The 23178-nt window shown below is 41.0% G+C and overlaps 1 protein-coding gene across 1 annotated transcript in view; it reads left to right on the top strand.

Annotated features, from left to right (window-relative positions):
- The window catches only part of svild (supervillin d), a 45344-nt gene extending 25621 nt beyond the window's left edge, over nt 1–19723 (top strand). Inside the window, exons 6-28 of the mRNA XM_023398583.2 lie at nt 434–539; nt 1765–2294; nt 2876–3011; nt 9054–9201; nt 9475–9558; nt 9795–9881; nt 10144–10327; nt 10553–10725; nt 11347–11502; nt 11728–11864; nt 12127–12274; nt 12673–12818; nt 13032–13207; nt 13405–13540; nt 13714–14014; nt 14370–14524; nt 14649–14751; nt 14979–15320; nt 15415–15570; nt 16274–16417; nt 16815–16927; nt 17357–17512; nt 17949–19723. Of these exons, the coding sequence (XP_023254351.1) occupies nt 434–539; nt 1765–2294; nt 2876–3011; nt 9054–9201; nt 9475–9558; nt 9795–9881; nt 10144–10327; nt 10553–10725; nt 11347–11502; nt 11728–11864; nt 12127–12274; nt 12673–12818; nt 13032–13207; nt 13405–13540; nt 13714–14014; nt 14370–14524; nt 14649–14751; nt 14979–15320; nt 15415–15570; nt 16274–16417; nt 16815–16927; nt 17357–17512; nt 17949–18035 (3904 nt within the window). The 3' untranslated portion in view covers nt 18036–19723. The remainder of the gene's footprint in view (nt 1–433; nt 540–1764; nt 2295–2875; nt 3012–9053; nt 9202–9474; nt 9559–9794; nt 9882–10143; nt 10328–10552; nt 10726–11346; nt 11503–11727; nt 11865–12126; nt 12275–12672; nt 12819–13031; nt 13208–13404; nt 13541–13713; nt 14015–14369; nt 14525–14648; nt 14752–14978; nt 15321–15414; nt 15571–16273; nt 16418–16814; nt 16928–17356; nt 17513–17948) is intronic.
- Nucleotides 19724–23178: the final 3455 nt, after the last annotated feature.

Below are 23178 nucleotides of genomic sequence, written 5' to 3'. Positions count from 1 at the left end.
AGGAGCACAGAGGTAATTACAGAGCAATTGAAAGGTTGTCCATTGATGTAAACAGCTGCAGAGATAAACCAGATAAACCTGCAGGGCTTGCCTTTAATAACACACTCTCTCTTACACACACACACACACACACACACACACACACACACACACGCACACACACACACACACACACACACACATTATGTGGTAGCCATGGTGATGCAAACCAGATTGAAGTTGAAGCAGTGATAGCCAAACTGTACTTAGCACTGTAACCACTGGAGTAAGAAGTCTAGTGTGTGTGTGTGTGTGTGTGTGTGTGAATAATTAATGATGGTTATAATAGATGGTTATAATACTAATAGTAATAGTAACTTTTAAGAGTGTTTCTTAAAAAATAAATGTAATAATTGTTTCCACCTTCTTTCTCTGTATTTTACTGATATTTCAGGCTTCCTAAATCTGATGTAGGCAACGCAATGGAAGAGAGAGAGGCCACAGATGAACCTTCATGGAAGGAGCAGCATGAATATGCTGCCACTGCAGAGCAAAAGAAGGTTAGTTTTTGAAAAACATCACATGGTTCCCATAAGTCTCAAATATAAAAACAAGTCATCTCTGTGGATTTTGTTGGGAAGGTCATATTTTTGACCAATACTGCTGCACCACTGCATGTAAGCCAATTCCAGAGCTCTTACTCACCTTAAATTTGGCTGTTCTCATCAGATCTGTTTTAGTTTAGCTTTTTGTTTTTCAAACATGATATGTAGATTGTAATCTGTCACTTATGTACAGTTGCAACACAAACACACACGTTCTTTGCTTCATCTTGACAAAATGCGATTACGTCACCCAGATCTTAAACTGATCCTCACAAGTCATGAAAGTATGTACACATACTCTTTACCACACACTATGCACATTGTGTTTTTCATTTAAGCACACCACCTGGTTAGCATTGCACTTTAACACCAAGCCGCCCTCAGTGTATTCATATTCATTCATCTCCTCTTAAATCAGCACTCCCTCATGACCTTTGACCTGTCTGTGGGACGTCTGCTGTTGTTCCAGCTGCTGTTGTGCCATCTAAGCAATAGCGTATTGAACACACACTAAAGGATTTGTTTTTATGCTTTTTCATTGAAGCAATTTACTGTATTTTGAAGCATGTATTAGAACAGTTAATTTATGATAGCTTGTACTACAAAAGGCTTTGTGTCTCACAATTGCAACATTACTTGGCATATGTTTTCTATTATTGTGTTTTTTTTTTTTTTGAAAAGCACAACAAAGCACATGCAATCTCCCAAACAATGGACAAATCCCTCACTTTCTTGACACACTGTTTGTTTCTGTTTGATTCTTAATCCCTAAATCTTCCATATTCATTTGCTTATCCCCACGTTTATGTCCTTTCTAACATCCTTTCCTGCTCCTCAGACCTACTAACCCTCAGCCTCTTGATAACAGTAGTAGGTCACTGTAAGCACCGACAGTAGTAGTTGGAACAGGAGTATGTGTTTGTATACATGGTTGCATATAACAGTCCATGAGACTTTTAGACAAGCAATAAGAAGGTTTTTACCATTTATGAGGAAACTACCAAAGAGTTGCTATTGGGAAATGTTGGTCCGGTCAGTGAAAGTTACATCCTATAATCAAGCAGCGTCGAATACACTTATTCAAGTGGTGCTGCAACTTTAATAGTTTGTTCCAGATATTATAAATATAATTCCTGGCAGTAAAAAGAACTTTGTCCTTTTTTCTCCCGCTCTACATCAGCCTTCCAGTCTCCTCTCTGACAGCAAGAACAGAGACGCCTCTCCTCCTCCCTCTCCTCCCTGCCAGCCTCCCTCGCTGCAGCGCCAAGACTCAGGGCCTCGAGGCATCAAGGGAATCCTTAAGAAAAGCCGCTCTACCAGTGTGGAGTCCGACCACAGCGAGGGCTCTACGCCTGAGTGCCCGCCAGCCCGACAAAGCAGCGTCACCCTCAGCCACCCTGAGAGTGAGGAAGAGACAGAGGAGGCATATGAGGAGGAGCAGGAACAGGAAGAGGAGGAGGAGGAAATAGAGGAAGAGGTCAGTGAGGAAAATGAGGATGAGCCATTAACTGATGATGTCACAGACGGAGGGAGCTTCAGCATCGACAGACAAGAGAGTGGAGGAAGCAGCGGTAGCAGTAGAGGGAGCTTTGAGGAGATGCGAAGTTCCTCGCCTGATGAGAGCCTGGAGAAGACCTCCACAGTGTCAGAGGATGTTGAGGAGCTGGAGAGCAGTTTGGATGGAAGTCTGGGCTCGTCACGCAAACAGAGGTCATTGGATGAACAAAAAGACTGCGTGCATTATGTTACAGTCGGCGTAATTTGTGTGTCCAAAGAAAAGCGAACAAAAAATATAAAATATCTCAATAAATCTCAAATATTACACAAAAGTGTGAAAGTGAGTGACAGGCCTTTTACACATAATAATAATAATAATTAATTAATTAATTAGTAGCAGTTGTATGGATTCTAGCTAAAGCTGACAAATAAAGATAAACTCTATGCTTATGATAAATACTGAAACATGAGTATATCCTTTTAATATATTTAAGTGTAATTTTGATTCATTTTCATTTGAGGCATGTGACCAAAGCTGCCAAAAATTGAATATGCTGAGCGTCATTACGTGCAAAAACAGTAAGTTTAAAAGTCTGAGTTTTCCTAAATATTAAGTACAGTACTTAGTACATTAACTTATGACTGGGTAACATTCAAAAATAAAAGCCAGGGAACTCAACCTTTCTACATCTGTAATACTCAGACTGGCATAGTAAAGGTAAACCAGTCAGTATGTTTTAATACCGCCTTAAGAAATTAAGGAAAATAACTTATGTGTGTTTTTCCCTTTTCAGTTTGGCAGAGTTGACTGGGAGAGACAATGAGAAGAGGGATACACCGAAGAAGGCCAAGCCATCTGAACTGATCCAGACATCACTGGCTGATCGCTTCAGTCAGCTCCAAGATTCTGAAAATGCCTGGAGGAAAAAGGTGAGTGAGTTTTTACTGAACCTTTCCTTTGTGTAGTGGGGTTAAGTTGTTGGTCAGTTGGGATGAATAACAGGTCTACAAGACTTCTTAAAAGTAAAATCCATTTTTGCTGCAACATCATTACTGCAACATCAACTATGTAATGAGCAAATCCTGCCATATGTCGAGGCTTCCCCTCAGCTTTGTGTGCCGGGAAAGAAAGATTTGGCCGCGAACACATTTCTTCCCCTGCTGAATCAGCTTATTTCCCCGGGTGGCTGCCAAGAGGGTGTCAGGTTAGGAGGGCTTTCGGGGTGGGGGTGCAGCACATTTGGGAGTGGTGATGCCAAAGCCAAAGATCCAGGGCTTAGCTAGCCTCCCAGAGAGAAAGAAAGACACACCCCCTTCCCCTTGTAAAAATAAAATCCTACACCATGACAAACACCTGCAAACCGTCCGAGCTAATGCCTGCTTCCTTTGCTGGGTTTTGCACCCCTGTCCCTTCTCTCCTCAAGGTTACAAAAATAATTCCCTCCATAAATAAGCGTTCTTCATAAACTTTCTTGTTTCACAAATGTATATAAACATCCAGGTCAGACAGTTTTACAAAGCTCAGCTCAGGGTTTTAATAAACAAACGCTGAGACAATTGACATTTTGAAGTGGTGTTGGAAGTGCGTGCAGGTTTCATGCTCTTCTCCTACACAAACAAGGCCACCCTCTCTGAGTGTTCAAGTGGAAAAAGAACATTGCACTACATAATAACGACCTTACACATAGTGCAAGAAAAGAATGATGCTAACAGCAGAGGAAAAACCCTGTGTGCCACATGCACAACAGCAAAACAGTCAATTTGACAGTAAGGTTGAAGTGATGTCATGTTTATTTGTATGAAGCATCTCTTGGCTTGATGTTTGTAAAGACCAGTGATCCTCTTGGGGGATTTCTGGTTTGGGCTCATCCTTCATCCAAAGATGACCTAACCTTAGAATAAATTCACTCTTAGTCTGGAAAAAGCCTTTTTATGAGTAAGTACAGACAGCCAAAAATGTGGACGAATCCCCAGTCAACTAAATACTTTAAAGTGATGTCATTTTACATTTGGTCTGTCTTCATTGTGATAAATCAACAAGAAGTCCGTAAAATTTATTGTAATCCCATTAATGGCACAAAAACTGCATCCTCAACACTCCTGGACAAACGAGGACCAAACTGGTGTCCAAAAAGTCTGTGGATTTCTCCCTTTAACTGGATCTGAGGTTATTGCTTGTGAATTGGTCAGGAACCTGCTGTGAACTGTGGCTGCTACTGTAGAGCTCTAGGAAACTGACTCACATCAGAGATGTAGATAATGCATGCTTTGGCTAAATTATTGGCAATGATGCCATGTGTGCATTAGCTATGGGGCATTTACTTGCATGTGACTATTCTTGTTACATTTACGTTTCCCTCTTGAGGGAAAGGCCGTTGGTTTAGGCATGTCAATTTATCTCAGACACTGCCAAACTGGAGCAGATGCTGTTGCTCTTTGGTTGATATGTGGGAGACCAGGGAATGTAACATGCATGGTACACACCATGGTCATCTCCAAACAGCTCCAGATGTTTCCTGTTAAGCTTGCTAAGCTGTTCTGTTCGCCATACTTATGTTGTAAAATGAGGCCTTGTTGTAAATTTAATTTAAAGAGGGTCTGTCATGTCCTGGATATTGATCGTTAATCATAAGTTACATTGACTCTTTGCAGCTTGTTACCAGTTAATGATTAAGAGTATACAACTTTTTCAATATGAATTCAGTTTGAAGTTGCAAATGTTAAAGTGTCCTTTACAAAATCCATACAGGCATTGAAAGAATATTTGAAAACCTACAGTTTTCTTTCAAATCCTCCAGGATTTACTTAATGCCTAAGTTTTGTTTTCCAGCGATGAGTCACTGAAGACCAGTCTGACATCTCTCCACAAGTCAAAACACTGACACTGAGGCTACCCCCACAGAAACTTAACTCCATTAAGACTCGGTTGGAAATGTTGTCCCTTGAGTGTTGATTCCCAGAAAACGGATTAGAGATAATCAACTAAAGATGAGCTGATTATCTCAAATACATTGAGTGTGTTGAAATAGGTTCTCTAAATAGGCATGATCCATGCAAAGTTAATGCACTGATGGGAACAAACTTTTGCCATTAATTCCACCTATGGGGTGAGACATTTTCACTTGAGCCCAACTAAATCATGAAGCTGGTCCCATACCGTCATAAACCGGAATGATTCACATCATCTCAGTTTATGGTGTTTGATTTCTCCTCATGCATTGTTATAAACAGTCAGTTTCCCTTTCCCTTTCGCTCTTCTATTCTCCCAAGCTTTATGCCAGGCTTTAAATGACCCATATCTGTTCTTCAGTCTCCTGTGCTGAAACCTGTTCACTCCAGCTGCTGCGGTCCAATGTCGCCCTGCCATGCTTTTTCTTCTCCGTTCTCCTCTGATAATTTTCCTTTCCTCTTCTCTTCCTACTATTCTTCCTCCCTTTTACCCTCCTTTCCAGTTTCCTCTGTCCTCACCTGTGGAATCTACCCCTTTTTTTGACTTTGACACCTGCCTGTCAGCCTTTCCCTGTCCCTTCAGGTGAGTATTTGTACATAAATATGTACCATAAGCGCCACTTTGCATGGACTCGATCGCTTAATATTTTGCCCCTCTTTCTCTACCTGTGCTCTGGACAAACTCCACCCGTCTGAAGATTACCACTGAGAAATCAGAGCTGTCGACACACTTGCCGTTGCTACATGAATGTGGTTTGCTGACCCTCAGTTGCTCGATATCTGTGTCAGTGGTTTGGCTGAGGTGCTGTCTACACCATACAGTAAGGCAGGGCTGAGAAAAATAGTTTCCTGTGGGGGTTTGAGGCCCAGGCTCTTTCCTCTCCTCCCCTCTCTCTGGGGTCCTGTCAGGCCAAGGTATTTCCCTTCTCTGATTGACTCCAGAGATGGGCTGCTCGCTGGAGGGGCTGTGTCAATATGTGAGAATGCTTCAGGACTGTGTTAGATGACAGATATTGTGGTTTGTGTTGGAGCATGACTATGAGTATTATTGTACTAGGAGCTTGTTGTGTACAAGCATTTTGAAGTGGTGTTTTTGAATGTTAATAGTTTAAAGGTACAAGAAACAGGATTTCCTCAATCTTGTAGTACAAATAAAATGAAAAACTCACATACGCCCTCATGCTACATTCAGGACGTGTATGTGGAGAAACATCTCTGTACGTCAGATGTGTCGCATTCTCTCATGTTATGAAATCAGCAAGAGCTCACTTTGATGTTTAGCCCCAGTGTGTTGTCTCTGTGTGCATGCCAGTGTGATTAAATGTATTTCTTTGAACTTTTCTCTCATGGCAGGCTAATATAGATGTGTATAAGAGACAGTCTCTGTACGTCAGATGTGTCGCATTCTCTCATGTTATGAAATCAGCAAGAGCTCACTTTGATGTTTAGCCCCAGTGTGTTGTCTCTGTGTGCATGCCAGTGTGATTAAATGTATTTCTTTGAACTTTTCTCTCATGGCAGGCTAATATAGATGTGTATAAGAGACAGTCTCTGTACGTCAGATGTGTCGCATTCTCTCATGTTATGAAATCAGCAAGAGCTCACTTTGATGTTTAGCCCCAGTGTGTTGTCTCTGTGTGCATGCCAGTGTGATTAAATGTATTTCTTTGAACTTTTCTCTCATGGCAGGCTAATATAGATGTGTATAAGAGACAGTCTCTGTACGTCAGATGTGTCGCATTCTCTCATGTTATGAAATCAGCAAGAGCTCACTTTGATGTTTAGCCCCAGTGTGTTGTCTCTGTGTGCATGCCAGTGTGATTAAATGTATTTCTTTGAACTTTTCTCTCATGGCAGGCTAATATAGATGTGTATAAGAGACAGTCTCTGTACGTCAGATGTGTCGCATTCTCTCATGTTATGAAATCAGCAAGAGCTCACTTTGATGTTTAGCCCCAGTGTGTTGTCTCTGTGTGCATGCCAGTGTGATTAAATGTATTTCTTTGAACTTTTCTCTCATGGCAGGCTAATATAGATGTGTATAAGAGACAGTCTTTGGGTGTTGGTCAGATAAAACAAGCTGTTTGGAAACGTCACCTTCAGCTCTGGGAAATTACAATGAGAAATTTTTGCTATTTTCTGTCAGGTCAAAAAGATTTATGGGGAAAAAAGATACAGCCATTAATCATTAGTTGTAGTTCTATAGCATGGTTTGTTCAAGGTTTGTATGAGTTACTGTCACAGTATCCAGGCATCTGCTGGGTAAGAGGCAGAGCACACCCTGCGCAGGCCCCCTTTTCGGGCTCTACTCATGATATTGCTCATTAGAAATTCACATCAACAGATTTGGAAATGTTGTGACCTAATGCTACTTCACAAAACATTGAAGTTACAGTATGACATATTATTAGCTTTTTCCTGCTGTCGCAGGGCTGAACAATTAATTTTGAAGCTGTGATACCAAAGTACTACTTTAACAAGCTGTAGTATTTTTAATAAAAGTACGGCACCAATCATTTATTTGCTCACTCTAAAAGCAACTGCAGCCAAAAAACCTAGTCATCTGTAGCTGATTAAGGCTAATTCTGTGAGTTGGAAAAACTAAGATATTAAGACTCCTACCTGTTGTCTGGTTAATATGGTCTTTCCATGCCAGTGTCTGTACTATTAAAACTCAGTAAGGAAGAACCCTGCAGGTATCTTGTTTATTACCACAGAGACAACCAGGAAAGGCCTGGAGATAATCTATAAAAATCACAATATTGGTTAAAAAAAAATAAATAAAAAAATCAGTTAGAGGATAGACTACTTATTTTGCAAGGAGAGTCTTCCTGTTCTAATGCCACGCTGACATCAGTCTGACTGCAGTTCACCACTTTAGCCCAACATCTTTTTCTCTTTAAAGCTGCTGACATCTGTGAATGTTTAAGTTGACTCTTCAGAGCATACAGCAAAGATGATGTTATAAGTTATAGTATGACAGTCAGCAGATCACACACAGGCCATCTTTCATCCACAAAGCACATTCCTCTATGACTGTAACAAGCTATTTGGTTTTCGGGAATCCCAATCATTTGTTTGCCATTTACTTTAATTTCATGCAGCACAAACTGTCCTGCTGTTGCCCTCATATGACTAAATGCTGGATGTTACACAGCACATAGAGCACTAGTACAAGAATTGTTTTGGCTCCTGCCTGCAGCTGTTCAACAATTGTCCTCTGCATAATACTGTTTGTCTGCTTGGAATTTATTTTCTGTGTTTCTCCTGTGTAGTCATTCTGCAGAGATGGGTTTTCCTTTGCGAGACTAAGCTGCCTGTAACCCACTGCAGAAAGGAAGTCACCACTCATGCTACATTACACATAGTGAATTGCTCATTATAAGTGAAGGAATAAGGGGTGGCAGCCAGTAAAAACCCAGGCAGGGCCATAAAACGCTTCAAATATTTAGGAGTGGAATATCATTAATTACTGTAACACTGCTCCTGGGGTCCAGTGGGACCAAGAGGCCCAGTAAACCTCTGCTAATTCATTTTTAATGATGGAGTTCAGGTGCAAAAATGGCAGCAGAAGTAAATCACGATAAGGAAAGCTCTACTGAGCGGTAGGTGATGGATGGCCTTGTTATATAAACAGGGGTTTTGGTGTTTTACTGTAAGGACTCAACAGCCTTCATGTTTTTTGTTTTAAAAATAAAGTTTGAATGACACAGTAAAAAACCTCTGCGGAAGTAGTTGTTTTTGGAAGAAGCCACCCTCCTCCAGAAATAATTAAAAGTCATGGGATCGTTCATAGTTCACTGTTAGATTAATCTCTGCCTATGTGGTTGCTTCACTGTCGTCTTTCACCATCACCAGTAGTCTCTTTTATCCTCATGCAACCTCCCTCACTCATGGTTACATCACTGTGTCCTCATAACTGTCTGTTCCCATGTGAAATAAATGGACAGTAGGATAAAAGACTTTTACTCTTCAAAAAATAGTCCTAATGCTATGTCTGGAATTGAATTATTTTTCCAACAGAAGTCCAACCTAGACGTGGAGCCCAAGATGTCGCTGGTAGAGAGGATGAAGATCCTCAAGCAGAAGGAGGAGCAGTGGAAGAGCAGAGGCAAAGGAGCAGCTAACGACTCCGTCCAGTTCACTGTGGCTGGACGAATGGCCAAGAGAGGTGAGTTTACTCTGAGTGGCCTTCAGCTGGTATGAGCATGTTCATTGTTCTGCTGTGATAGGCAAACTCTCCATTCAGCTGCATGACTCCTTCAAGTGTCTCTCAGTGTCTTTTATTTGCCTTTTTATACACACACACACACACACACACACACACACACACACACACACACATACATACACACGCACACACACACACACACACACACATACATATATATTTATATATATATACATATCATTAGTCATCGATTCTCCCCTTGTTTTTCACCAGGTCTTGTGTCAGACACAGGAAAGGAGGAGTCACCACTTATCTCTCTCAAGAAGTCTAATGCCACACCCGTGAAGCCGCATGAAGGTATGTGAGTCTGTGAATCAGATAATCAATCAGCAGATGTTATGAATATTTCAGATATATTGATACCTTGAACTAGACTCTTGCTCTCATGTGAGTCACTAGGTACCACTAATTCCAGATGACAGAGACTTTTATTGAATTTTGAAAACTTGACATTAATGCTATAAATGAATCTTGTTCTGAAACACTGAGTGTACTGAGCCACAGTTTATCAGACCTCTGTTTGTGCTGGACAGAAATCTCCAGTAGAACTGATGTCAAAGTGGAAGGAGATAAAAGACTGGACAAGCTTGAGTCCTTCCTAGACAAGCTCCACAATAAAGGTACAACCCCCCTGTTTGTTATTGTTTTCCACATAAGATTATATTCAATTATATATTGTGTGATTAAGCATTGTATATGTTTCTTTTACTGCCACATAGCCATAGTGTACATTACATTACAGATCTCAATCATTACAGAACTTGTTCTTTCACTATTCACTCAAAGCACAACTCGGCAAAAAAAAAAAAGCATCATTGGCAAAAGCCCTAGTTTAACACTTCCTGTTCCTTCCCCTCTGTTTCCTCATGGTGGTGGGGTCAGGCGTGAGCAAAAGCAGGACATCCACGATTGAGGTGACGGCAGAGACGGAGAAAGAAGTGATGACCCTGGATGATGAGGAGACCTTTGGCAGCTTTTACAAATCTGTCTCACCCACGACTCTGCAGGACTCCAGTGTGGTTCTTACTGAGGAGGACCTCAGCCAGATTCAGGCTGATACACCAAAGTTAGTTTATGATAATCATAAATTAGTTAGTGGCATCTTTACCCCTCCTCTGAAGATGTTTACACGATCATTCGCCCCCGATTATGTCTTAACTATTTTCCTTAACAATATTAATACATTTTAACTTACATTTAACTTATTTCTTGAACTTGAATGTTTGTCAATTTCAGGTCTTACATTGCCTGTCTTTATAATTTTCTCTGTTTTGTGTATGAATGTCTAAAGGCTCACCTCAGCCGTAGCAGAACACAAGCGTGCAGTGCGACCAGCCCGGAGAAATCAAGGCTCCAGGAACCCTCTGCGGGCTCTGGCTGCCCGCAACGACCTCCGGCAGGTGTACACTGAACAGAGGCTTAATGTAGCCACAGTGGAGACCAAGAGGATCCAAGTGGAGAGGAGTAAGACTGCTCTAACTTACCTACTGTGCCACTGCTAAGGTTCTTAACCTAGCTAAAGTTAAGAGTCTTAGAGGGCTCAGCAGCTTGAAAGGATCAACAAAAGTTAATCCCATAAAAACATCGATAGAAAAACTAGCAAAAGAATGAGATTATACCCAATAAATATAGTGTCCTTTTAGTATTTTAAATTCAGTCTCATGATAGCAAATTTCCCATCAGTTCATGCAGGAAATTGGACAATGACTTTACATGTACTGTAGTAACTTAGGAAAAGTCTTTGGTAAAGTCTTAGGACCAGTAGAAATTTAGCTGGGGCAATTTCTCAAGCGCCCAACCTGATTTTAGGTACAATTCTCTATATTCAGTTCCCCTCTATAGACTGGGCTGACCTCAGTGACCTTTTCTCATTTATGCAAGAGGAAGCAAGACAGTTATATATTTGCTGTCAAGCGCAGCTCACATAAAAGAAGAAATAAGAGAACACATCCTGTCTTTTATAATCTATGCTAAAGCTTTGTTTGTGTTTGTTTTGTTGATGGCAGATTCAATCACGACACTGCATTAGTTCAACCTTTAACCTGTAGTAGTTGATAATTGTGTCATTTTTGCTCTCCCACCCAGTGGCAAAACACTCCAACCTGGCCGATGTGGCCTTGGCAGGCCTCGCCAGCAAGGAGAACTTCCGCAAGGTCAGCCTGCGCAGTGTCAAGTCCACCGATGTCGTGACCAACAACAGTACACTGCCTTTCAACAAGCTCATGCTTATTCGCATCAAAGGTCAGAAACACAAGAGAATGTGCTGTGTGTTTGTTTTATTTAAATATTTGTTGAATGCTGCTGTGATGTGTGTTGATTAATCACCCAGAACCATTTATTATAAAGAATGACATAAGACGTTAAGTTAAAAACCAAAAAGGAAAATACAAATTTTAACTACAGATGAGATAAACGCTATTATGTCTGGTTGCAAAGAAGTAAAAGCTACTTTGTCGCTGTCTGTAGGTCGGAGGCATGTCCAGGTGCGCTTGGTGGAGCCCACAGCCAACTCTCTAAACAGTGGCGACTGCTTCCTTCTTATAACGCCAAAGCAGTGCTTCATGTGGAGTGGAGAGTTTGCCAACGTCATTGAAAAAGCTAAGGTAGTGAATCTCACACATACTTGGATGCTACAGAGCTAGCACTGTCATGTTTAGACAGGTACTGCTACATCTTGATAATGTTGAAATAGAAAAAAAATGCTGCAGAAGGAATATTTCTGCCCCAGGTAAATCCATATTTGCGTTTTGATCAACATGCCCTGACTAAATACAGACTTCTTACTTCTCTCCTTGCTGTGCTTGCTGAGATAAATGTTCCACCTCTGTACAGTTGTAACATGTACGTTATTCTTTGTGTGACCAGGCATCAGAGATGGCCTCGTTCGTTCAGGCCAAGAGGGACCTCGGCTGCAAGGCCCCCCAGGTGACGGTGCTGGAGGAGGGCATCAACACCGAGAGCCGATGGGCCAAAGAGTTCTGGAGCCTGCTGGGGGGAAAGACCAAATACAGAGGTATATAACACACACATTTACTATGTACACTGAAGGATGAATGCCAGCAAACAAGGTGATCTCAGCTGATCACACACAGGCTTATACACACACTGAACAGTTCACATGCTCATGATCCTCATTTGCTTTCTCTCTGTCTGTACCTCTGCTGGGTAACAGTCAAACTTTTATTTTGGTATTGTAGTGAGAGTGAGTGAGAACTGCAGTTCTTGTTTATACTTTATGTTATAATATAACACTGTTTAATAGAGCTTGTAGGTATCTACTGTTTTTCTTAAGAGTATGTCAGCTGTGTTGATGCTTTCTGACTCAAAGGCTTGAAGCTTGGTTTACCGTGTGAAGGTAAACCACTGCTGTCATACACGTAGGCTTACGTTGGTGTGTGTGTGTGTTTTTAGGGGCAGGGGAGCCAGAGGAGGATGAACTGTATGAGAGCGGGGTGCTAGACTCTAATGGGGTGTACAGACTCCAGGGAGACAAACTGTTGCCACATGAAGATGCCTGGGCCTCCATCCCGAGCGTCTCCTTGCTCAACTCTAAGGAGGTAACGACACCTTAGAGTTGTGACCTCATAAAAGATGACTAGGATGAAAGGCTAATGTGAAAGTTAGAGATGTTAATAAGACATCCCTAATACTTATTGTACACATTTATGATTATGCTTCTGTTGTGTTGCATGTTGTAATAACTGCGATAACACCAAAACATTTCTCTGTTTTCTCTCCACCTTCCTGCTGCTGGTAATACCCCACACCAGGTCTTAGTGTTTGACTTTGGCAGTGAAGTGTACGTATGGCATGGGAAAGATGTGCCCTTAGGTGATAGAAAAGTGGCCGTCAAACTGGGAAAACAGCTTTACAGCGGCAGCTACGACTACAGCAACTGCAGAGTCAACCCTTTAGATGCCTCCTGCACAAATAAGGATGTGCCTCAGTGAGTATGACCGACAAATCCCACTCAACTATAAAACAGATTTTGTTAGATTATTTGTTGTGTTATTGTAGCCTCTAGTGGTTTGATTTTGCCAGCACATCTGCACAAAGAAGCCTTTTTTTTTTTTTTTTTTTCAATTTTTCAATGATAACTTACGTGTGTGTGTGTGATTGTGTAATTGTGTGTGTGATTTCCAGGCAGGGGGAGGGTCGTCCGAGCTGGGCTCTGTTTGGCCGGCTGTCAGAGCACAATGAGACATCGTTGTTCAGAGAGAAGTTCCTGGACTGGGCTGAGAGGAAGAAAGAGGAAGCAGCTCAAGCTGAGGAAATCAAGGTAGAGATTAGACTCACTGTAAACAACATATTAGCAGTGACTGTGGATATCTGACGATCTGTTTTAAAGGAATTAAGTTGAAACACTGCTCTGCTCCAGCTCTTTAATTAATGAATATACTGAGTGAAGTAACAAATTTAAAACTGACTTAAAAACATTGTTTGTGTGCTCAGAGTCCAGTCCACTCCACTGTCCGCTCCCCACTCGAATTGGAACTGCAGCCATTCGATGCCAGCGCCCTGCTGGACAATGAGCCTGAGCCAGTGAAAGCTGTTCTGGAGGGAGTTGACGTGCAGCGGGGCCACGGCCTGGTGAGGACCGAGGATGGTAGGCAGGCAGAGTTGGCTACAGTAGTTGTAGACGCCTGGCACATCAAAGAGCACAGTGAGGAGGAGCTGCCTAAAGAGAGTGTGGGCCAGCTACACGAGGGCGATGCCTACATCATCCGTTGGAAGTACTCTGTCACCACATTAGGTGAGTCATGCTTGTAATCCAGCATTAGCCTGAAGAATAAGAATTAGACTTGTGAAATAGGAGGTTTGAATATGATGAAATATTAGTAAAACATGGGAGAAAATTAATGGCAAGAGGAATTAGTATCTGTCTGACTTACTCAAAATACTTAAATCCAATCTATTTGGAAAGCACATGTATGAGTGGGAACCATCATTTCACTGAAAAGTCGAGAAAATAATCACATTTAACTGTGGATGACAAGGTTTGAAAGAAAAGAGGCTTTAGTGTTGCATTGAAGGCCTGTAACTGTCCGGACATGGAAGCAGAAGTCCTGATTTCAAGCCCTGGGTTCACTCTGGTTCTGTTCTCTCAGTGGGGAAGCGGCAGAAACCCGGGGAGCTGAGCGCCGGAGCTCCTGGAAGAGAGAGGACCGCTTGTTTTTTCTGGCAGGGCCGGCATTCCAGCATCAGCGAGAAAGGAACCTCAGCTCTAATGACAGTGGAGCTGGGAAGCCACCGGGGGTCACAAGTGAGCATCAGTTCATTACAGTCGCACACAATCAAAATGTTATTATTATTCTCCGTTATTGTTATTGGAGGCATGGTTCCTGTTTAGCAATGGAAAAAAAAAAAAAAGATTTGTGTGGATACAGGTGTTGGTGAGTCAAGGGAAAGAGCCGCCGTGCTTCCTCCAGCTCTTCCAGGGAGGTTTGATCATCCACAAGGGCAGCAGAGAAGACAGTGCCAACAACACAGGTGAAAAACAAAAGAAGATGTTTGTTGTTTTCAGTGATGCTCTGTTATACTGCTGATTGAAGGCTTTAATTCACTGTAAAATATTGTATCAAACTCATCAATACCACATGGTGAGTTCAGACTTCTTGACCACTTGTGTTAACGATGGACTCAGATTTGTCTTACATTTTTTTATGTCACAGTAACAAATAGAATTTTTAAAGTCATATTCTCTCGTCCGTGTTCAGATGGCTGGAGGTTGTTCTGTGTCCGTGGTGAGGCAGATGTGGAGGCCTCACTGGTGGAAGTGGACTGCCAGCGTGCCAGTCTGCGGTCACGCGCCAGCTTAGTGCTTCTTAATGCTCAGAAAGCTCAACTCTACTTGTGGCATGGCTGTAAATCACACGCCAGTGCCAGGCAGGTGGCCAAAAGAGCTGCGGACAAATTAACCCAGAGGTGTCCCTCAGAGTTAGGTCTGAGCAGCACCAGCAGCGTGGAAGTTGAGGAGGTGGAGGAAGGAGCTGAACCCTCAGAGTTCGTGAAAGCTCTGGGCTCGCAGGACAAGAAAGCCTACGACTGTATGCTGCAAGGTGTGTCCGCACAATCACACGCTACTTAAACCTACTGAGCAACAAATTATCAGCTAGAAAGATCAACAATGATTTGTGTGTGTGTCATCTCTAGATCCAGGGAAGTACAACTACACACCCCGGCTGTACCGGCTGAGTGCCAGCTCTGGGCTGTTTGAAGGGGAGGAGCAGCTGTATCCTGCCCGGGTGATAGAGGGAGTCATGGCGATGCCTTTCCTGCAGGAGAACCTCTACGCCACACAACAGCCAGGTACCACACACCTGCAGCAATGTTACAGCTCAGTGAATTATATGTTTATTATTTGCCTAATACTTTCTATTAAACTAAACATCCCACTTTGTTTCTGGAATATAAATCAATGTAAAACTGTGTCTGATATGTGTGATATGTTTAGAGTAAGATGAAAGAGCCAGTGGGAGTCAATACTAGAACAGAAATATATCTACATAATATTTGACCCTTAGTTGAGGAAGAAGACATACAAAATTACATTTGTGAACCAGCACCAGGACAGTATTTACATAATAAAAATGACTCCTCTTGTTAGGTGATATGTCAGTGGCTGTACTGTAAATCCAAATTCAAAATAATTTGTACATTTTAGAGATTCATCCCTGATCTGAATCAGAGAGATTTTGCAGAAACAAAGAGTTTGTCTTGGCAGGTTTCTCATCCAGGACACAAAGAAGCAGCAGACAGAAATTACAAAGATGTTCAGTTTCACATTGTTCTCAGTTTGAACCTTGGACTGATGAAAATTTAACAATAAGGTGCTGGTGTTTAAAAGACTCTTTCACATGCTTCTCTGTTGATCAATATGTTTTATTGTTAGGACTTCATGTGCAACCTTCTAGCCTTCACAACGCCTTCAGTAGAACATATTACCCCATTGTGCCATTGGGTGTAAAGTGCTCTACCTTCCTATCTCATTCTCATGCCATGACTTCTCCAGCTCTGTTCCTGCTGGATAACCGTATGGAGGTTTACCTGTGGCAGGGCTGGCAGCCTGAAGACACGCAGTGCACCGGCTCTGCAAAGATGCGCTGGGACAGCGAGAGGAAATGTGCCATGGAGACTGTGCTGCAGTACTGCAAAGGTCTGAGTTCACAGACAGAAATTTTGGCTAAAAGCCCAGAAGTGCTGAAATGTTTATGTACTGTAATCAGACAGGTGCTCTCATATATTTCCTCTCCAAAGTGATCATCTGTGGTGCACATAGAACACAATCATTTATTAAATTAATTATTCAAATCTGAAATAAACTCTGTGATCCTGTTGCTTATCTTGCTGCTAAATAATGATTGGTATGCTTTTGTGTTTTAAATATTGATTTATTTTATTTTCAACTACTTATAGTAACTGACACTAAGTACTTAATTCTACCAAAAACACAGCTAGTAATTTTATACTTCCTCCATCCAGTAGCATCACCACCTTTGCATTTTAGTCATTTTCATCTCTTCTCCAATTCTGCTTTTTTGTATGATTTACAGAGAAGAACCCTCGGCGACCCCCCTTGGCTTATCTGGTCCTAGCAGGCTGCGAGCCCCTCACCTTCACCAACATCTTCCCATACTGGGAGAAAGATACCAGCATCACTTCAAAGGTAGGAGCCATGTAGTTGACTCCAGAAAGAATCTAAATCATTTTACTCAGCTGTTCAGATAAAGTGCCATCACACAGATGCGTCTATTAAAAGATGGCATGCAGAATCACATTTAGTGTGAAGTGAAGAGTTGTTGGGGAAAAAACAGACTTCAGTGCAACAGAGGTTTGATCTAATGAAATTAAGAATTTATGTGAATTTTAAATGCTCCTTTAGACTGAAACCAGTGACCTTTCAGTTTCCAAACAGCCTCATTAAACTCATGAACACTGCAATATATTGCCTGGTGGTATGAATTTATTTGCACATATTTACATATTATCTATTTAAATCTGTTGTGTATAATTTAAATCTTAAATATAGAAATGGAAACTACAGTAGTTAAATTTGACATTTGTTTATTCTACTGTAATTCATATGTGCATGCAGCTTGAGAGCTCCAAGAATAAGGTGATCTTGGTGAAGGAGGCCCTGTCCAAGCTCAGTAAGCAGCAGTACTCCATCGAGGAGCTGACCCGCAAACCGCTGCCGGAGGGAGTGGACCCTCTGCGCCTGGAGGATTACCTGTCTGACGAGGACTTCAAGGTAGGACACACCTGGTGACTCCTGAAGGATCACACAGCTAAACACTTAGTGTTAGAAGACAAGAGGAACATTTAACAGCAATATTCAAACGCAACTGATCAGCACCGATAAGAAATGCAAAGTATGAAACTTAAAGGTTTAAAACAACAAAAATCATTTTTGCTTCCATCCAGTAGAAGCTTCCTGGCAGGTAAATCAGTTGTGTGTTTGCTTTTGCTGATGAGACAATCGTACATAGTTATTTAGTGCATACCTGACAATATGTTAGAGCTGATTAACATGTATACAGATTTGAAATATTCCATAGAAAGAGATCCAGTCTATAACTAATGACTGTCAAAGACCTCTGTGCTTTATGTTTTACATTATAATGTTATTACAGTGCCAAAATATTGTCACTATCTGTTGTGTGACATTTTTCCTCTTACTTTTGCAGACATTTCTTGAAATGAATCGAGTTGAGTTCAACGCCATGCCAAACTGGAAGCAAAAGAACCTGAAGAAAAGCAAGGGTCTGTTTTAAAACTAATCTTTTGTACACAGGCTTTTCTTTTCTTTATGTTTTCTCAGCAGCTTTTCTTACATTTTTTTTTTTTATTCCAAGAAAAAAAAGAAATAATGTCCTTCTTTTGTAAAGGATAGGAAAAAAAAAGCAAATGTACAATTTTGTTCAAATGTTGATCTATTTTTAATAACAGTGCCATTTTTAATGTTTCTCTGTGTCATTGAAATATTTAGCCAACAATCATGTGCAATTGTTAATCTTTTTGATAGTATGTTTTCTTTGTATGGTAAGAATAGTTACCCCTGCATTATAAATATGTAATATACTATAAATGAATGTGTTTTTATGTTTAGTCCAGACATGTCGAGTTTTGGGTGAGAATGCGTTTGTATGAAAGTAGCCAGTGGTTTAAAACTGGGAGATATTCATCGATTTTTACATTTCATGGAAAAAGTCAGCCCTGTGTAGCGCATCAATGTCTCCACTCTGAGGGTGCCAGAGACAAGCAAAACAAATGAAAGTTCAGAGAGCAATCCCTATAATATGTGGTTGTTTCAAAGAAATTTGATGGTTTCAAACAAAGACTGTATGCCAGACATCTTGTGCTTTAATTGTAATGGAAAAAATATAAGTTTTTATCTTTTTAGTTTTTATCTATTTTGACCAAAAAAGATCACCATATTCATTTGTGTGATGAGGTATTTTTGTCGCATCAGATTGTGACCTTGTGAAGAGCAGAAATTGGTCCAAATTAAAACATGGAACTGAAACTCTGACTTTCAACCATTACACTGATACTGTAGTCAGTGTCATTGAAACTGGCCCATAATGTTTGGTACTGAATATTTCCTCGCTTATGAATAACTTCCTGCCAGTGGTGGCAGCCCTCTGATAAACTGGTTGTTTGGGACCAATTCAAATGTTTTTGTCTTGTCATAAGTGTTTTGTGAATCTGTGTGTGTGTGTGTGTGTGTGTGTGTGTGTGTGTGTGTGTGTACATGTACAACTAAAAGTATTAAGTGTGTGTATGAAAGAGAGACAGTGAGAGAAACTGTGCAGTAGAAACTGCGTGTTGTAGCAACAGCTGTGCTCCTTATAACAGTATGTTTATGTATAGAACATACTTTGATAAGTGACTTAAGAAAATCTCTGCATGATCACGAACATGTTTTGCTTAACAATCCTATATGAATTTGTTGCAATATGCATCTTTTGTTGTGATATCTAAGATCTGCATTATATGTGGAGATGGCAACCAGGCCAGCTTTTATTTCTTGGCACATAAAAATGAACATTGGTGGTTGGGAAATGAGATGCTCATTCCCTTTTTAAATAAAATATTTAAAAAATGTTTGCCTCTGATCTTTTCAGCAGCACCGGCGTGAATGCCATAATAACATCACCCTCACGAACAAGATCCATCAGAGATCACATCAGACAGAAACATGATGAAAATGAACAATGGCTCACTGGGACAGTTTGAGTAGAACAGAGGCATTGTTGATGTTATTAGTGCTCAACCTACTATGGGGAGTCATAATGTCTGCTGTGAAAAGGCCTGTTGGGATCAATATTCCAACAGTTACTGCATTGCAAACACAACAGTTTATTTCTTTGGAATAGCTAATCACAGTCATTTATTTTATTGCTGTGTTTTTTTTTTTTCTTCAGTTTTTAAAAGTAAAATGATGCGTTCTTTGCTGTTGGCCTGAGAAGTTTACTTTTTCCAACCTGCGTTCCTTGTACTGCTTTAAAGCCAAGAATCTATTGTGGCAACACAAGCTTTTACAGTAGTTGGACATGATGCCAGCTAAAGAATCTCAACACCAAAATCCTGCCCAGGCTGTGAACTCTTGTAGTGGAGCAGTAAAACATTACAGAGCAACTATTTTTCAAAACATCTTCATAGCCCTTTTTTTTTTTTTTTTCACAGCAGGGATTTAAACTTGTCATATCAGGAGAAGCACAGGTTGAACTAATCACATTTACCTCGCCTCCATTTCATTTAGGGGTGTCGGAAAGCTCTGCGAGTGAGCCAGCAAGCACAATGCCAGAGCTGGAACTGCTCCACCTAAATTGAATAAAGCCCAGTATTAATGTTATTAGTAACACGTGTGTTGGACAAGTCAAAAATATCCACAGTCTGGTCCGTGAGAAAGGTCTCTACAGCTTTGTTAGATTAGATGCTTTAAAATCTATAAAGCCATTAGACCACAAATGGCCATTTCATTAAAATATCTCAAGGAACCACATCTGGCAAGAATGATGTTGTTAGTTTTGGCTCATTTAGAACTACGGTGAATAAAATAGCTGGGACATCACACTCAGATATTCAGTAAGCTCATTGTTGTCATCATATTGTGCACAGGCTGGGAGCCAATGATTATTTGGCCACTTGGAGGCCGAGAAAACGAGCTGTAAACACACTGAAAAAATGTTGCTTTTACATTGATAATGGCAACGTGCACATTTACGCATTGAGCACACGGTAGAGCGACACTAGAATTCATCTGGAGCTGTGTTCGTCCACTTCATTGATGTAAATCCAATATTCACTCTCCTTTTTATCTCAAATCCTATGAAAAATCTCCTGGGCAGGCAGCATCAGAGTATGGTGGCTGAGAGAGATCAATGCACTTTAAGAAAATGTATGCAAATTAAGAAAACATCCTCATCAATTTGTCAACACGTGTGTGCTGCAAATACATGCGACCAAACCACATACAGAACGCACATCAAGTACCACAGACAACAACTCAAGTGCTTCCAGGGGACACAAAAACGTGGCCTCTGCGGCGTCCAGTGACAATTCGCTGTGGGTTCAGCCTGATGATTGACCTTTTTCATATACAAGCATTCATTGATCTACATAATGGAAATATTGATTATACAACACCCCGGTGTCCTCAGTATCTACATCCGTGACTGCGTTACTATGTAGTTCTCTACTTCCAATTTTTCTGAGGACATCCTGAAGTCTGCTTATGTTTGCACCTTTGCAAACTGCTGCATTAGGTAAAAGGTAATCATGACAGTCATTCTTATATTCAACCACCAGGGGGTGTTGTCTGTCCGACCTTTACCTTCTGTGAAGCATTTTGCTGTAAATCTGTGCAGCCTTTTGGGTTGTGCATTATCAAAAAGGGATGAGAAGAAAATTAGACATTTAAAACTAACCAAAACAAACTTGTGAGGCAGAATGAAAATTTCTGTTTGTGGGTGGAGGTTAGACTGAGGAGGTACATCTCGAACATTGTGTCATAAACATTCATAAGTATCCATTAAGTTCTGCCTGACTCATGCATTTCACTAGCCATTTTAAACAGCACCTGCATGGCTGGGGTGCAGTGCAGCTGTGCATAACACACCCAGGGTCACTGACATAGCCTACAATATAAACACTCAGAGATAGGCATGTATTACATAAAGGAAACATTTATTCAAACATAAACAAGCTCTGCATCTCTTCCCTGCAGAGCCACATATCACACTGATGCAAACAAACGGCCCTAAAGTTACTTCCACAACAGATGGCAGGAGGTATCCGCTGCTTCCTCAGCAACTGGGCGGCTGGTTTGTTTATTTATTATCAACTCTGTCCTGCGAACATTAATCACCTGCATCGCTCTGCCTTCTGGCTCAGGTGCCACAGCAGCCCACAATGTGGCTGACAGGGAGGCAGACACTGAAGCTGCTGATACAAGGTAGATTAGCTTGAGTAATAACGCGCTGGATGTGAGCTGATGGAGCTGGACGAGGAGCTTCGTTGGGCAAAACAGTCTAGAGCTTTGACCAGGCCCCAGATTTTGACTGAGCATGAGCCCAAAGAGTTCCTGAATTCAGTCTGAACCTGTCACTTCATGAAGTAAAACACAATTCAAAAACAAAAATGTCCCTTCTCGATATGTGTGTAGGTGTGCTTATAACTTCATAACTGCAACCCTCCAATCCTGTTTGTTTTCCTTGACTATACTGATGAATGTTAATTATAGACTGAACTTTCAAAATAAAGCATTCTGGGTTCTGTCAAGTTTTACCAAGGTGACAATACTTTTAGCGTCAACACACTAGTTAGGGGAATAGTTTTAGGACATTATGGAGATGAGACGACCAACATAACTCTCGTGTGTACGGTGAATATGTAACTAAAGCAGCATTCACTTAGCTTAGCTTAGCATAAAGACTGGAAACGAGAGAAATGGCTATAGCCTGGTAACAGGTAACAGGTAATGAAATCCTCTAAAGTTTATCACAGTATATTTTAAAAGTTTTAAATCAAAGGGAAGAAATTAGACAGTACAGTGTTGTGAAGGTTATGTGCCCCTAATGTTTCTTGGCTGGGAGCAGAAACTTCCTGGAGTATCTGATGTTTTCCTGGCAGACTTCAGAAAGTCACAGCTCCCAGCCAAGAAATAGCATAAAACCATAAGTTGCCATTTTTACACTTTTTTTAAAAAATGACAAACTAAATATATTGTGTCAATTAGCTAAACCAAGCAAACAGACCACTTCCTGTAGTTTTATTTTAACAGAACTTGAATGAGAATCTTCTCCACAAGAAAGTGGAGACGTGTATTTCCAAAAACCATTTCTTTAAGTTCTTTGTAAAAATGGTGGAACGGGGAGAGACTTCTGGAAATGTTGCTAACATACTGGAGGCAACCATAACAACATGAAACATTCAGTGTGTTTTCCACAGTTCATTCCAGGCAACATTAGGCTTAGACTCTCTTGCATTTTACCCCAGAACTTCCTGCAGTTTGTTAAAACTGTCCTTGCCAACCTCTATTCACTGGTGATTCAGAGCACTGTATGTGCGGATTTCAAAACTTAAAATAAAAAGATAAAAGTAGTATCAGAGTTATTTGATTTGTGTATGTGTGTGTGCGTTTGGCGTTTAATAGACGCCAACTTCAAATTTTCCCAAGGCAAGTGATTTCACTCAGAAAGAGCCAAACAATGCTAATCTGCAAAATACTGTACATGTCCCCTCGCTTTTCTTTGAGGTCTTCTTTCATTATAAGATAAGATGTGTATTAGCTGGAGCAGCGGAGATGAACTCTGGATGGAGAAAACCAAATGAGTCCTTTGGATTCTCATAACTCACAAAGCAATAGTGCTGGGCTCTGCTGGAAGGAAAAACAAAGTAAAACGCTTGTTT

This window comes from Seriola lalandi, unplaced genomic scaffold (assembly GCF_002814215.2).
Source record: "Seriola lalandi dorsalis isolate HSWRI2012SDOR001 ecotype SW California unplaced genomic scaffold, Sedor1 jcf7180002049661, whole genome shotgun sequence".
NCBI classification, from domain to species: Eukaryota; Metazoa; Chordata; class Actinopteri; order Carangiformes; family Carangidae; genus Seriola; species Seriola lalandi.
Note: the sequence above shows the minus strand (reverse complement) of the source record. Positions and strands in the feature narration are given on the sequence as shown.